The following is a 13,607-nucleotide window of genomic DNA, read 5'->3' on the forward strand; positions in this document are numbered from 1 at the left end:
TAAAACTGTTCAACGAAGAAAGCCAGGTGTTTAAAGTAACATGCAGCAATGCAAAAAACCAATCATAAGTAAAAGAAAAAGTACAATATTATTGTTTTAATAAAAAATAAACTACAAAAGTGAGAATGTTACAGTAGCTCTAATCCCTAACTGTCTAGGAATTTTATAAGTAAAACCATTTAAGATAGCACACATCTTGGGTCTACTGTGTTTGAAGTACTGTTCAGAAGAAATATAAGATTTTTACACATAACCAACAGCAAACAGGGAGGTAATACTGAGCTAGAAAGATCTAGAGAAAACATTTTGCCATTTCTCCAGCAGCACTAGAGAGAGGAGAGACTTGGACATCACGAGTTTTGAAGCAAAATAAAACTCGTTATAAAATTTGAACTAATTTTCAAAGTAATACGTTAATGTTTTAAAGTTTTAGCAGCTGAATGGATTCTTAGTGGGAGTTGGGAAACTGGACAGAGGGAGAACACCTGTCTTAGACAAGAACACCTGTCTTAGACAAGAACACCTGTCTTAGACAAGAAGCTGCTGTAAAATAACTAAACAAAAATGATTATCAACAAGAAGAACTGGAGAGCTACAGAACATATATCTGTAAACAATCTGGTCTTAAGCAATCTTGCTATGTTTATCAATATCAGATGAGGTATATGGGAAAGAAACTGGCAAGCTATCTAAGTATACGATATGATCAATATCAGTTAACTAATTTCACAAAATGAAAAACCAAAATATAATGCCCAATGTTCAGGGCTGGTTATTTTACCACCTTAAGTCTCAGTTTCATTATCTGCAAAATGAGATTAATATTAGTTACCTACCTCATGGAGTTGTGAGGATTAAATAAAAACCAAATTGTAAAACATTTAGCACAGCAGGACACACTAAGTGCTCAAAAAATGTTTGCTATTTTGATTACTATTTTTGCAAGTCTAAGTGAAACACTAAATTCCTCAAAGTGTCTATTTCCTTACATTACTTCTTAGCATTAATAACTACAACTATTCAGATATAAATAATTACATCCAATTCAAATTTCCCGATGGGTAGGAAATTTGTCAATGTGCTAGGAAAAAATAAAATCAATAGTTCATATCTATTTGACAGTTAAAATGACCTACCTAATTTTTTTCTATGGGGATACAACTTGGTTTCCTTCTTTAGTATGTTAGACATTAAATTGTAATATATATTCTGTATGATTACATAAAATATAGTACACAAATGAATTTATTGACTCTTTCTTCTAAACACTATCTTTCACAGAGATTTCAATTAAATCTAAACAAATACTGAGTTTCTTTAAAAAAATTGGCATTAAGCCAAAATTAACATTACAATTTATAGCATTTTCTATTTCAAAATTTATTATACATAAAATTAGAATCACTGATTTCTCCAGTTTCAAGAAACCATAAAATTCCACTCCACAACACCCTTGTTTGTACATGCTTTGGTGAAGGGATGGTGGGGTGAGCATATACGCCTATTAATGCTTCTATTAATAGACAGCTTATTACTTTACCAAGCAGCCTGTTTCTGTGTTCAACTCCCCCAAATTACTACAAAGTTATTTCAGGATTTTAAAATGTATATGGTAAAACTTTCAAAGAAGTAAAACTCAAGTCACATTTAGTTATATATTTAACAAATTGTTTCTACAAAATAATACAAATGAAAATAATCATTCCAAACTTGTTAATCAGCAAAAGAAAAAAATCTCCTAATGACAGTTCTTACATCTAGCAATGAAGATGAAACTGGCATTTCCTTTATGTTTTGAGAAAGTCTTCAAATGTAAGTAACATTATACCATCTCTGCTCTGTAGGCATCTAATCTTAAGGAAAATTCCCTCATTCTATGAAAAGATTTAAGGAAACGAAGATGACTGTAGGAGTCTGTGACAAAGCAAGACTATTTTCAGAGAGTTCATAGCTCATACCATTCAAGATATACCATTCAAGAATTTTTTTCTTTCCGATAAAATCCATGATGAGAGGCAAAGATTTCAGAATTTCTCTTTCAAAAGCTTATATTATTAAGAAAGTTCAAACAGTATTTTATATTACTTACAAAGCCAGATCTGAATGGAAACACCACCACTGTTTGAAATTCTTGTACAAATCTTACATTAAGCTATAAATATGTAATTTTCCTTCCTAAATGCTAATGGAAGTACACAAGGCTTCAGATACTGATGTTTGGAACCTCCTTTTTAGAAATGTTTTGGAAAACAATGGCACCATAATACATAAACCAGAAATAAAAATTATGACTTATGAAGAATATGTTATAGAGTGTTTTTAAGGACAACAGGATCATTTTCAATTAATTAAAAAATAAACTCAATGGAATAGAAACATTTCTATTATTTAAAATGCAGATGGATCCATCGGATTTGCTTCTCCATAGTGTTAATGGTATGATCAGTCAGACCAAAAATAAAAAGTATATGTAGTTCATTAAAAAAAAAAAACAATAAATTTGAAAACCCATTTTACTTAATCATTTATCCACTCTGGCAGGACGTAGAAAGCAAAAACATGTATATAAACTTAACCATGTTTTTGAGAAGTTATAGTTCTGTTTTTTTACACTTTTGTAATTGTCATTACCTTAGAGACGAGACAATTCCTACCACAAGGCTGTCTGCATTTCTGAAATATGTACTATTCACAGTTTGCTTGTGCTAATAGAAATCTGATCAGATTAAGATACATATCAAATTAGTTTTGCAATTTTGAAATCTGAAATGGTGATTGTGTCTTGTTGCAAAACAACAATTATTTCTTCATTTTCTATAAATTCCAATTTAATATAACTACCTGTTATGAGAAACACTTTCATTTTAGTTAAGTAAAAGCACCAAGTTTGATGTTTTCTTTGATTCAATATATAAATTACATCAAATTTCCCATACTAATGTTTAGGCTCATTACTAACTGGGTACAGATTATAAGGATTACATTTCTTTAAAAACATTTATTTTCCATTTCCTTAAAATATACTTTGCACCCATTTTAACACAAAAACATTTTATTTAAAATAAAAACTTTAATATATAAGCACCCCCTTAAGCATCTTTATCTTTTAGGAACACATACTGAAATATTTTCATTTGAAATAAGGCTTTTTGGATTTACTTCAAAATAATCTAGGAGGGAGGAAAGTGGTGAAGGCATAGACAAAACAACATTGACCATGAGTTGATAATTACCATTTGAATGATTTGTCCTTGGGAGTTCATTACATCATTTTGTTTACTTTCATATACTTAACTTTCACCCTTATAAAAAGTCAAAAACAACTAAAACATTAACCTACCAACAAAGTAACTAAGTACAATGGTACATGTAACTATTCAATGCCATTATTTCCTGACACAATCAACTTAGTATGAATGCAAGTTTCATGGGCACAGAAACTTTGGTCTTATTCACTGCTCTATTCCCAGCACCTGGAACAGTACTTGGCACACAGCAAGCACCACATACATAACATACATTCCACTTTGCTATCTCAATTTTACACTCCTGTTGGCATCACATGCTTTTTACTAGAAAAGTACCACACCTAACTAAAAAATTTGATTACCCACCAGGCTGGTGGACTTCTGCTTTCAAAAGCCTGAGGTTTCCTCACTCTGATCCTTCATGTTTTATGACATGTCTCTGTATTGTAGCACTTATTGGTTTAATTCACTCACTGAATTTTCAATGAAATACTGATTTTTCTGGGTCATTGCAATGGCTTTCGGGAATAATGGGTCAAATATCTGAAACTGGAACTGCCCCAGAAAATTAGGATAGGACTTCCCTGGTGCAGTAGTTAAGAATCAGCCTACCAATGCAGGGGGCACGGGTTCAAGCCCTGGTCCGGGAAGATCCCACATGTCGCGGAGCAACTAAGCCCGTGCGCCACAACTACTGAGCCTGCGCTCTAGAGCCTGCGAGCCACAACTATTGAGCCCACGTGCCACAACTACTGAAGCCCGCGTGCCTAGAGCCCGTGCTCCACAAGAGAAGCCACCACAATGAGAAGGCTGTGCACCACAACGAAGAGTAGCCCCCACTCGCCACAACTAGAGAAAGCCCACGCATAGCAACGAAGACCCAATGCAGCCAAAAATAAATGAAATAAGATAATTTTTTTGGAAAAAAAATTAAGACGTACTACAGAATGTAGCCAAGAATTGATCATATCTCTCTGGAAATAGTGACAACAAAAATAAAGTTAAGTTCATGCAATTCTGCCAGCCAAAAAAATTAAACACCTCCTAGGGCAGCTCTACACAAACGAACATCAGCAAATGAACACTTAAGATTTTGTATTTCACACATGTAATTTTCACATTTCAAGTAAACTGTAAAAAAAAAACATTGCACTTTAGGTAATGATATGCATGTTTAGGTAGGTAATGTAAAGTGTACTGTTGTCCACAGTTTACTTTGAAATGCATCCCCAAAATTTGATGGATTAAGTGTATGCATAAAGGACAGACAGATGGATAAAGACATGATAAAACAAGTTCAGTTAAATGTTAACAGTTGAATCTAAATGATGAGTAAATGGATGTTCACTATAAAATTCAACTTTGCTGTAGGTTTGAAAACTTTCATAATAAAATACTGAAAAAAGTTTTATTTACATGGGGAAATTTACAGGAACACTGACTGGGTAAAACAATAAAATGCGAGGCATAAAAAGAATTAAATTATGCATGTGCACACTTTTTTTTTTTTTTTTTTATGCGTTACGCGGGCCTCTCACTGTTGTGGCCTCTCCCGTTGCGGAGGACAGGCTCCGGACGCGCAGGCCCAGCGGCCATGGCTCACGGGCCCAGCCGCTCCGCGGCATGTGGAATCCTCCCAGACCGGGGCACGAACCCGCGTCCCCTGTATCGGCAGGCGGACTCCCAACCACTGCGCCACCAGGGAAGCCCCGCATGTGCACACTTTTAATAAAAGTGTTTCATGAAATAAGAGTGGGAAGAAAAGGAATATTTCCACATTAATATACTTTAAGCAACAGTATCTGGAATATGTATATAACTGAATTGCTAAATGAAGTAGACTTGATTATTTATTTCAAGTTGGATTAAAAACAGATGTCTGATTTTATCTTGGGTACATTTAAATATGAGAATATATGGAACAAATATATGTGCCATATATTACCTATAAGACCTTAGAAATTAACAAACTCATGTTCTGAATTCACTAAAAACTTGATTTCTGATTGGCTAGAGTCTCCAGGAGGGAAATAACCAATGACAAAAACAATAGATACATTCAACTAACCCAAGGAAATAAATATTGTTATGTAATTACTTAATTATAAAACCTAATTATGTAACTCAAAACTAATTATATGTGACAGAAAAATTTTTAAAAGAAAAATTTTTTTGGCCGCACAACACGGCTTGCGGGATCTTAGTTTCCCAACCAGGGTTTGAACCCAGGCCATGGCAGTGAAAGCTCCAAGTCTTAACCACTGGACTGCCAGGGAACTCCCAAAAAATAAAATTTTTTTAAAATGTTGCTGCTCATCACTACACTCAGTCTTTACAATTCTCACTGCTACCAAGATTAGAAAATCTTTTACTTAATATGCATTTGTTAAAGGAACAGAAGAAGAAGGCAGGTAGAAGCAGATAGGACTGCTTCAGTCCCAGTTACATTACAGTGCCCCAAATATAAGCTGCTAGTGTTTTGATCCTAGTTTCCAAACTTTAAAAAGTTTGGAAAAAGTTTAAAAACATCTTTAAAAATCTGAAATAAGCCAATGGAAAATGGACATTTTATGTTGCAACTTCATTAAAATGTTCCACATTACCTATCTGTTCCCTATCAAGCTAACAAGGCGGACTTCCACAACTGGAAATTTACTGGTATCTAAAAGCCATTGTTACAAAACTTGAAAAAGGCTACAAAATCATATAACCAAGCGCACAGAAATTACAGATTAAAAAGTAGAAAGCATGGTTTTAAAAATAAAGACCTTACAGGGACTTCCCTGGTGCTCCAGTGGTTAAGACTCCACGCTCCCAACGCAGGGGGCCCAGGTTCAATCCCTCGTCAGGGAACTAAATCCTGTGTGCCGCAATTAAAGATCCCACATGCCGCAACTAAAGATGTCACAACTAAAGATCCTGCATGCTGCAACTTTATTTATCCTGGCACAGCCAAATAAGTAAATAAATATTTTTAAAAATAAAATTAAAAGTAAAGGCCTTACAGACATCTAGAAGTTAAATGTAGATGTTGGGTGATAATCAATGTCCTCCCAACAAAGGAATGTGTATGTTTACATGCAGATTCTGTGTAGTATACTTCTTTGGGCTTAAGTCTCCTATTTATCTACTCAAGTTTAAGACTAAATAAAAATTTATGTGAAGCACCTTAAAAGTAACTTATTATTGACACAGAAGTAACTTTTAAATGCTCTAAAGTGCTAAAATAATAATTGATATATTTGTCAAGTTGTACATTGAAGATAAGCTTTCCAATACTCAAATTAAGTGTAATTTAACATCAGCACCAAAATACATGTGTCCAATTGCCTTCCAGGTTTATCAAAGCTAGAAGCTCACAAAATAGTTGCTTTATAACTGAGGTCATACTAGTGTAGTAGGTACCTTCTAGAGTCCCTATTTGATGTCATACTTTATGTCATAGCAATAGTTTCTCAAACACATTTCTGATGTATTAGAACTGGGAATGAATGGGACAAAGGGAACAGTAAGAAAAAAAAAGAGAAATGCAGTAAAATTGTTTGGAGAACAGAACCCAAACATACAAAATAAAATCGAACATTAACTTTGTCTATCCCAGACACTAATGAGAGTGGGTTATCACTTTATGAAGGACTAGCTAAGAGTGGGTTATCACTTTATGAAGGACTAGCTAAAGTTTTACATTTAGAAAAAAAAATATATTCTGTCCTTTCAAAATTTTAGGTAAAGTTTTATTTAGGTATGACAGCCACATAAAAAAGTGTACAAACCGTAAATGTATTTCTGGATAAATTTTCACAAGGTAATCACACTGTGTAACTACCACCCAGATCAAGAAACTGAACACTCCCAGCATGGCAAAAGCCTTCCTGTGCTCTTTCCCAGTCACTACCTCTGTCTCCCAAAAGTAACCTCTTTCCTGGCTAGTTCTGCCTGTTTTGAAACTTTGTATAAAAGGCATCATACAGGACACGCTCTTCTTTTTTCCAGTATTGCTGTTGCATATGGCAGCAGTCCATTCTTTCTCATTGCTGTATAACTGCACAATTAATCTATCCATGCTGTTGGACACTTGGATTGTTGCCAGTTTGGAGTTCTTATGAATAATGCTGCTTGGGAACATTCTTGTACATATCAATATCATACACCAATATACTTTTTAAAATAACATTAGATGATCTCTGCTTTGTAAGCAAGTATTTTAAAACTTTTAATTATGTTTTTATTAGATCCAAAGTCAGAATTACAACTTTAGTGATTTACATTTCTAGTTCCAGTGTCACTTAAACACTTTAACCCAAGAATTCTGTCGGTCCCTGAAATCAGATGTGAATAAAAAATTACTTTTTCACCTAAAAGTAGGCAACAAACAACACAACAGCAAAAGCAGTATCTGTGGCTTCACCATCAACAGAAATCACAGATATTTTTATGTTCATGTTATAGCTGTTGCAGATACCTCAAAGTATCATTTACACTCATCACTCCTTTGAAAACACAGCAATGAAATCCCCACCACTAGTTCTTGCTTGATAGCTAATGACCTACTAAAAGAAGTATATATTACTATATCACAAATTTGGTTTCTAATAGTTTTATAATTATATTCAAATATAAGTGGTCTCCTTTAATTCTGTGTATTTTATTTTATAGTTTTAAAAATGCTATTCTAGGGCTTCCCTGGTGGCGCAGTGGTTGAGAGGCCGCCTGCCGATGCAGGGGACACAGGATCGTGCCCCGGTCTGGGAGGATCTCACATGCCGCGGAGCGGCTGGGCCCGTGAGCCATGGCCGCTGAGACTGCACGTCCAGAGCCTGTGCTCCGCAACGGGAGAGGCCACAACAGTGAGAGGCCCGCGTACCGGAAAAAAAAAAAAAGAAAAAATGCTATTCTAGGAAGAGATCCATAGGTTTCACAACACTGCTAAAGGGATCATGGCACAGAAAAGGTTAAGAACCTACGCTTTTTTAACTAAAATGTAGGTGTAACATAAAAAGCAAAGGGATAATTTTCCAAGAGCCATCAAAGGGGTATAACATATCGAAAGGAAAGGAAGGCTTTAAATTACTAACCATAATAAGACCAAGTTCACCAGAAAAAATGTAGTGTCTTGAGTCTTGTGGAGGGGGGGATATGGAAATACAGAAGGATTTATAAAGTAACAGAAGTTGATTGGTGGGGGGGCAGTTGGAGAGACCAATCTAATGGAATTAAAAGAAGAGAGACCAGAGGAATGAACTTGGACAAGTTTTGGGCACATTCCACGCTCCAGAAGGAGAAAAGCAGTCTGGGCTCCTCCCCATCGAGGAGAAACCTAGCAGCCAGAGAACTTAAGGAAGTGAGATTTACCTTTAGGAACTTACAATTGAGTACATCGAGTCTGATTTTAAGGGCCCTTGTGGTAAAAACATACCTCCCTATCTGCTTACCACTGATGAAATTATGAAAATTGCCTCTGTTTCACTTTTACACACACACAAAAGGTATAAAATGAAAACATTTGGGTTTGTTTAAATTTTACTACAATATCCTCATTCATTGAGGACTTCCCTCACCTGTCATCTTTACCTCAACTGCCATCATCAGCAACTTCAGTGTTCAGCTACAATCTGACTTTCTTAACTCTGCATACAGGAATCACCTGATGAACTTTTAAACAACACTATTGTCCAGATCTTATCCACAGAGATTATGACTTAATTATCTAGGGCCCATTCATGGGTATTTAAGAGCCCTCTAGGTAATGTACAGTGAGGACTGACAACCCCTAATCTAGATTACTGATCCAAGATCTAACCTCAAAGTTTTGTTGACCTCAACTCCAATAACCTTCACCCACCCTCATTCCCACCACCATATACTGAACTTCAGTCACCCAGAACTGTTCCATCTTGGAAACTCTACATTCCAAAATACTGATTGCTTATCTTTCCACCATACCCTGGTCTTCAACCTCATTAAGCCTTTCCTGTCCCTCAACCCCTTACTTCTTTCAATCCATTGTCCCTCTCATAGCCTTATTCCCTTTCCTAATCAGCCCATTCCACATATCACCTCGATAATTCTTCAATATCCTTATCTCCCTGGATCCACCATTCATTTTGGAATCTTAAATCAATACAACTTGCTTTCTCTACTCCCAACCTGGGCTACTTAGATAATAAAGTACACAATCCTGCAGATTGGTGCCCCTATAAAATTTAAGGTACATAAGCTTACAGCCCCTCAGCAACAGTCTTTTTAAACATCTCTAGTCAGGAAATACCTACAATGGCTACACCAAACTTCAATGGCCTCAAGTCTCTATCTCCTCCACTTTCAATAGATGATCTTGCCACCTCTTACTTGAGAGAAAAATAAAGGCTGTTAGCTATGAGCTTTCTCAGATCCATTCTCACACAGACAATGACCTTACTAGAGATAGAGAGGGCCCTACTTATTGGTCTTTATGACACTGATAAACTGATTATTCCCATCTTAAAACTCACTCCTTCCCCAGCATATTTAAGCCAGCTTCCTTGCTAAGCAATAGCCTCTGGGCAGGTCCCTCAACTTCCAGTTTTAACAGCTCTTTAAGCCAACTCCCACTGCAGTGTGTTCTATCATATAACACAGCATGCACACATAATGCAGAATGGTGTCTTAAAAGTTTTACGTCATAACTTTCCCCATGATTTTATCATGAGTATTTCCCATTGTTCTCTGAAATTATATTTCTGTATATAAATCTCTGTCTACATTTTAAGGCTTCTAAAACACTGTACTACATTCTAGAAATGTACCATTAACACTCAGAATTGTTTTGAAGATTAGGAAGTTGATATATACCTCACTTATAGTAAGTAGGTACTAGTTAAATAGATAGTTACAATAAATTTCCATTTAAAGTAAGTCATCCCCTCTCTAAATTACCTTATTTTATAATTTGGAGCTATGTAAAAGTGTTACATTAAAAAAAAAAAACCTAATTAGAAAAGAAAAAAAAAAAGGCAAACCATCAAAAACAAAGTACGGCTTCCCTGGTGGGGCAGTGGTTAAGAATCGGCCTGCCAATGCAGGGGACACGGGTTCGATCCCTGGCCCAGGAAGATCGCACATGTCGCAGAGCAACTAAGCCCATGCACCACAACTACTGAGCCTGCACTCTAGAGCCCATGAGCCACTTGAGCCCAGGTGCCACAGCTACTGAAGCCTGCGTGCCTAGAGCCCGTGCTCTGCCACAAGCGAAGCCACGACAATGAGAAGCCCGCACAACTCAACGAAGAGTAGCCCCCGCTCACTGCAACTAGAGAAAGCCCGCACACAACAATGAAGACCCAATACAGCCAAAAATAAAAACAAATAAATAAATTAATTTTTTAAAAAAAAGGTAAAACAAACCCAACTATATATTCAGTTAATGGCATAACCACACAGAAAATTCTTTTAAGTATCCCAAATTTCTAACGGGATATATCCATAGGAGAGTAAGGGACCTAAAAAAATAATTTTTAAAAAATTCATCCCTTTTCCCATCCCTGTGTTAGTCCTACACCTTGTTTATCTATCATTTGTTTGTTCTAGGTAAACTATAAAATAATTCTATCAAGCTGAAAAAATTTTTTAATTGAGATTTTGATTAGAAACATCAAGACTATTAATTAACCTGGAAAGAAATGACATTTTGTAATAATTAAGTCTGCCCCTTCTGAAATATGGGCGGCCTCTTCATTTTTTCCAACTTAATTCATTTTAGATCAACCCCAAGCTAAGCTGTAACCTAGGCCAAATGACAACCATGAAGATGATATCACCCATTTAAGTGGGTTGTAGGATTTACTTACAAAATATACAAAAAATAACTAACATATAAACTAATATTTGTGCCCTTTGATAGTGTATAATGAATCCATAATATACCCATATACCATCACCATGAGCCCAATCCCTTGGTGCTTAGAATGGGCCTAAGCAAAAATTTAGTAAGATTGACAGCTTCTTGACCTTACCCAAACCCTCCCTTGGGTCTCTATAGAGGATTTTGAGGAGAGAAAGAGAGCATACATACATTCAATAAACAGTGAGCTCCTACTATGTGCCAGGTACTAAACACAGTGCTGGGAATATAATAATAAGCAAAACAGCAAGCTCCTTTAGAAAAGAAAAGGACTGGTTCAAAATTACCAATTCCCAGAGCAACAAAGAGACAAGCAGTAGAACAGCAAAGCAGAAACTGCCTACCTCCTCCTACTTTAGAATTTCACATAACCAATTTGCAAACATTTTTAGGAATATAGAAAAACAGGTGACAACCAATAGTAGGAGCAGGTGCTCAAATATTTCTTTGTTAACTCATGGTCTGAGCTTTATCAAACCTCAAATTTTCTTCACAAACTAACTCCCTTTTAGAAATTTAAGCAAGAAATATAAAATACAGATTTTCTACATAAATAAAATGTTGCCTTTCATTTTCAAACTTTTGACTTTTAAAAGATAAGCTTGATCTATCTACATTTCAACTAGCTTTTGGTAGACAAAATTCACTTGGTTCTGAATTATTCTACAGGTAAGAACAACTTACACTGGGGTGACTTCGAGGAGGTACTCTTTCTCTTGGAGGTCTTTCATAGTCATATCGTCCCTCAGACCACATTTCATCTCTTCTGTAAGCCACTAAAGAATAAAAAAAAAGAAATCAAAGAATAATGGGTTTTATGTTACTATGAAATAGTAAAGAAGAAAAGGAAAAAGTAAATGATTACATTCTAATACAGATATTTTCCAGAGATACTTAAGGGAAAAAAAAATGTAAGTGATCAAAAGGAAAAAACAATGATTATGGCAATTCTTCAAAACAATTTGAAATTTTCTTTAAAAAAAAAATGTAATTGAAAGCCCCACCTTCCTTCTATTTCCAAGGCTATATAAAAGCTTCAAAGACCTTATTCTCATCAACTTTGGGAAGATCCATAAGACCACAGATTTTTCATTCTCATAGAGTAAAAATTAGAAAAGATTCATTTTAATGAACAGTGTAAAAGACTAATAAGCAAAGCTGGATGGTGTGTACAACAGTAGTTTCAGCTTTTCTACATCCTTGGAGCTTACTGTCTCTTTATGTCCAATGAAGTGGTTTTAACTGAAAAAAATACTAAATAAACACTCCTGTAAAAACACACTCAACAGGACTTCCCTGGAGGCACAGTGGTTGAGAATCCACGTGCCAATGCAGGGGACACGAGTTCAAGCTCTGGTCCGGGAAGATCCCACACACCACAGAGCAACTAAGCCCATGTGCCACAAATACTAAGCCTGCACTCTAGAGCCCACGAGCCACAACTACTGAAGCCGGCATGCCCCAGAGCCCAAGCTCTGCAACTACTGAGCCTGCGCTCTAGGGCCCGCGTGCCGCAACTACTGAGCCCACATGCTGCAACTACTGAAGCCCACGCACATAGAGCCTGTGCTCCGCAACAAGGGAAGCCACCGCAATGAGGCCGCGCACCAGAACAAAGAGTAGCCCCACTCGACACAACTAGAGAAAGCCTGTGCACAGCAACAAAGACCCAACGCAGCCAAAATAAATAGGAAAAAATACCCCACAAAACACACTCAACAAACCTTGAGACAAACCACTCTTGATTTTGTTTTTAATATTATAATCTTATTTTAATGCAGAGGCACCTTCATAAAATTTGAAATTAAAAGTTCTGTCAGCATTTTTCCCATTTGGGATGCAGAGAGAGGCTTCCTACTTTAACAGACAGCTGACATTTTCTGGGTAGAGGGCTAATGCAGTGCGTTACAGAGTCCAGACGAAAGAGCATCTGTGAACAGGTAAACAAGGCAAATAAGACAGAAGATGAGAATAGGGTACAGGAAACAGCCCAAAGGTCATTTACATGAAATGGTGATACAGTAATTGAGGGGTTGGCAAATGTTTTTTTAACGGACCAGACAAATATTTTTGGCCCTGCAGATCACAAGTCTCTGTCACGACTACTCAATTCTGGTAGTATAAATGACAGCAGTCATAGGCAATATATATATATGTATGGGTGTGGCCGTGTTCCCAAAACATTTTATTTACAAAACCAGGCAGGTGGCCCACAGGGAATAGCTTGACAAGCCCTGGAGTAGATGACAAACGGTTAACAGGGCAGAACTGGGAGAGGGTGAAGTAATCATGGTGCAGGTTAGAACTGTGAACCATCCTGATGTGTAGAAGGATGATCATGAGCGAGAAGTGAAAATGGAACAGGTACCAAGTTATGGCCTTTTAGTACATAGAAAATAAGGCAACAAGTCCACATACATAGTCCACAGATCAGTGAAGATGAAAAATATTTCAGAGAAGCCATATGTCAAGAGATTTTT

At 36.3% G+C, this 13,607-nt stretch overlaps 1 protein-coding gene across 12 annotated transcripts in view; it reads right to left on the reverse strand.

The window, feature by feature from the left end:
- The window catches only part of PPHLN1 (periphilin 1), a 142,171-nt gene that overhangs the window by 116,325 nt on the left and 12,239 nt on the right, over positions 1-13,607 (reverse strand). For all 12 annotated transcript variants that reach the window (XM_032646022.1, XM_032646021.1, XM_032646013.1 and 9 more), the window contains one exon: positions 11,812-11,903. In XM_032646022.1, coding sequence (XP_032501913.1) covers positions 11,812-11,883 — 72 coding nt within the window. In that variant the 5' untranslated portion in view covers positions 11,884-11,903. The remainder of the gene's footprint in view (positions 1-11,811; positions 11,904-13,607) is intronic.

Source organism: Phocoena sinus, chromosome 10 (assembly GCF_008692025.1).
Source record: "Phocoena sinus isolate mPhoSin1 chromosome 10, mPhoSin1.pri, whole genome shotgun sequence".
In the NCBI taxonomy this organism is placed as follows: Eukaryota; Metazoa; Chordata; class Mammalia; order Artiodactyla; family Phocoenidae; genus Phocoena; species Phocoena sinus.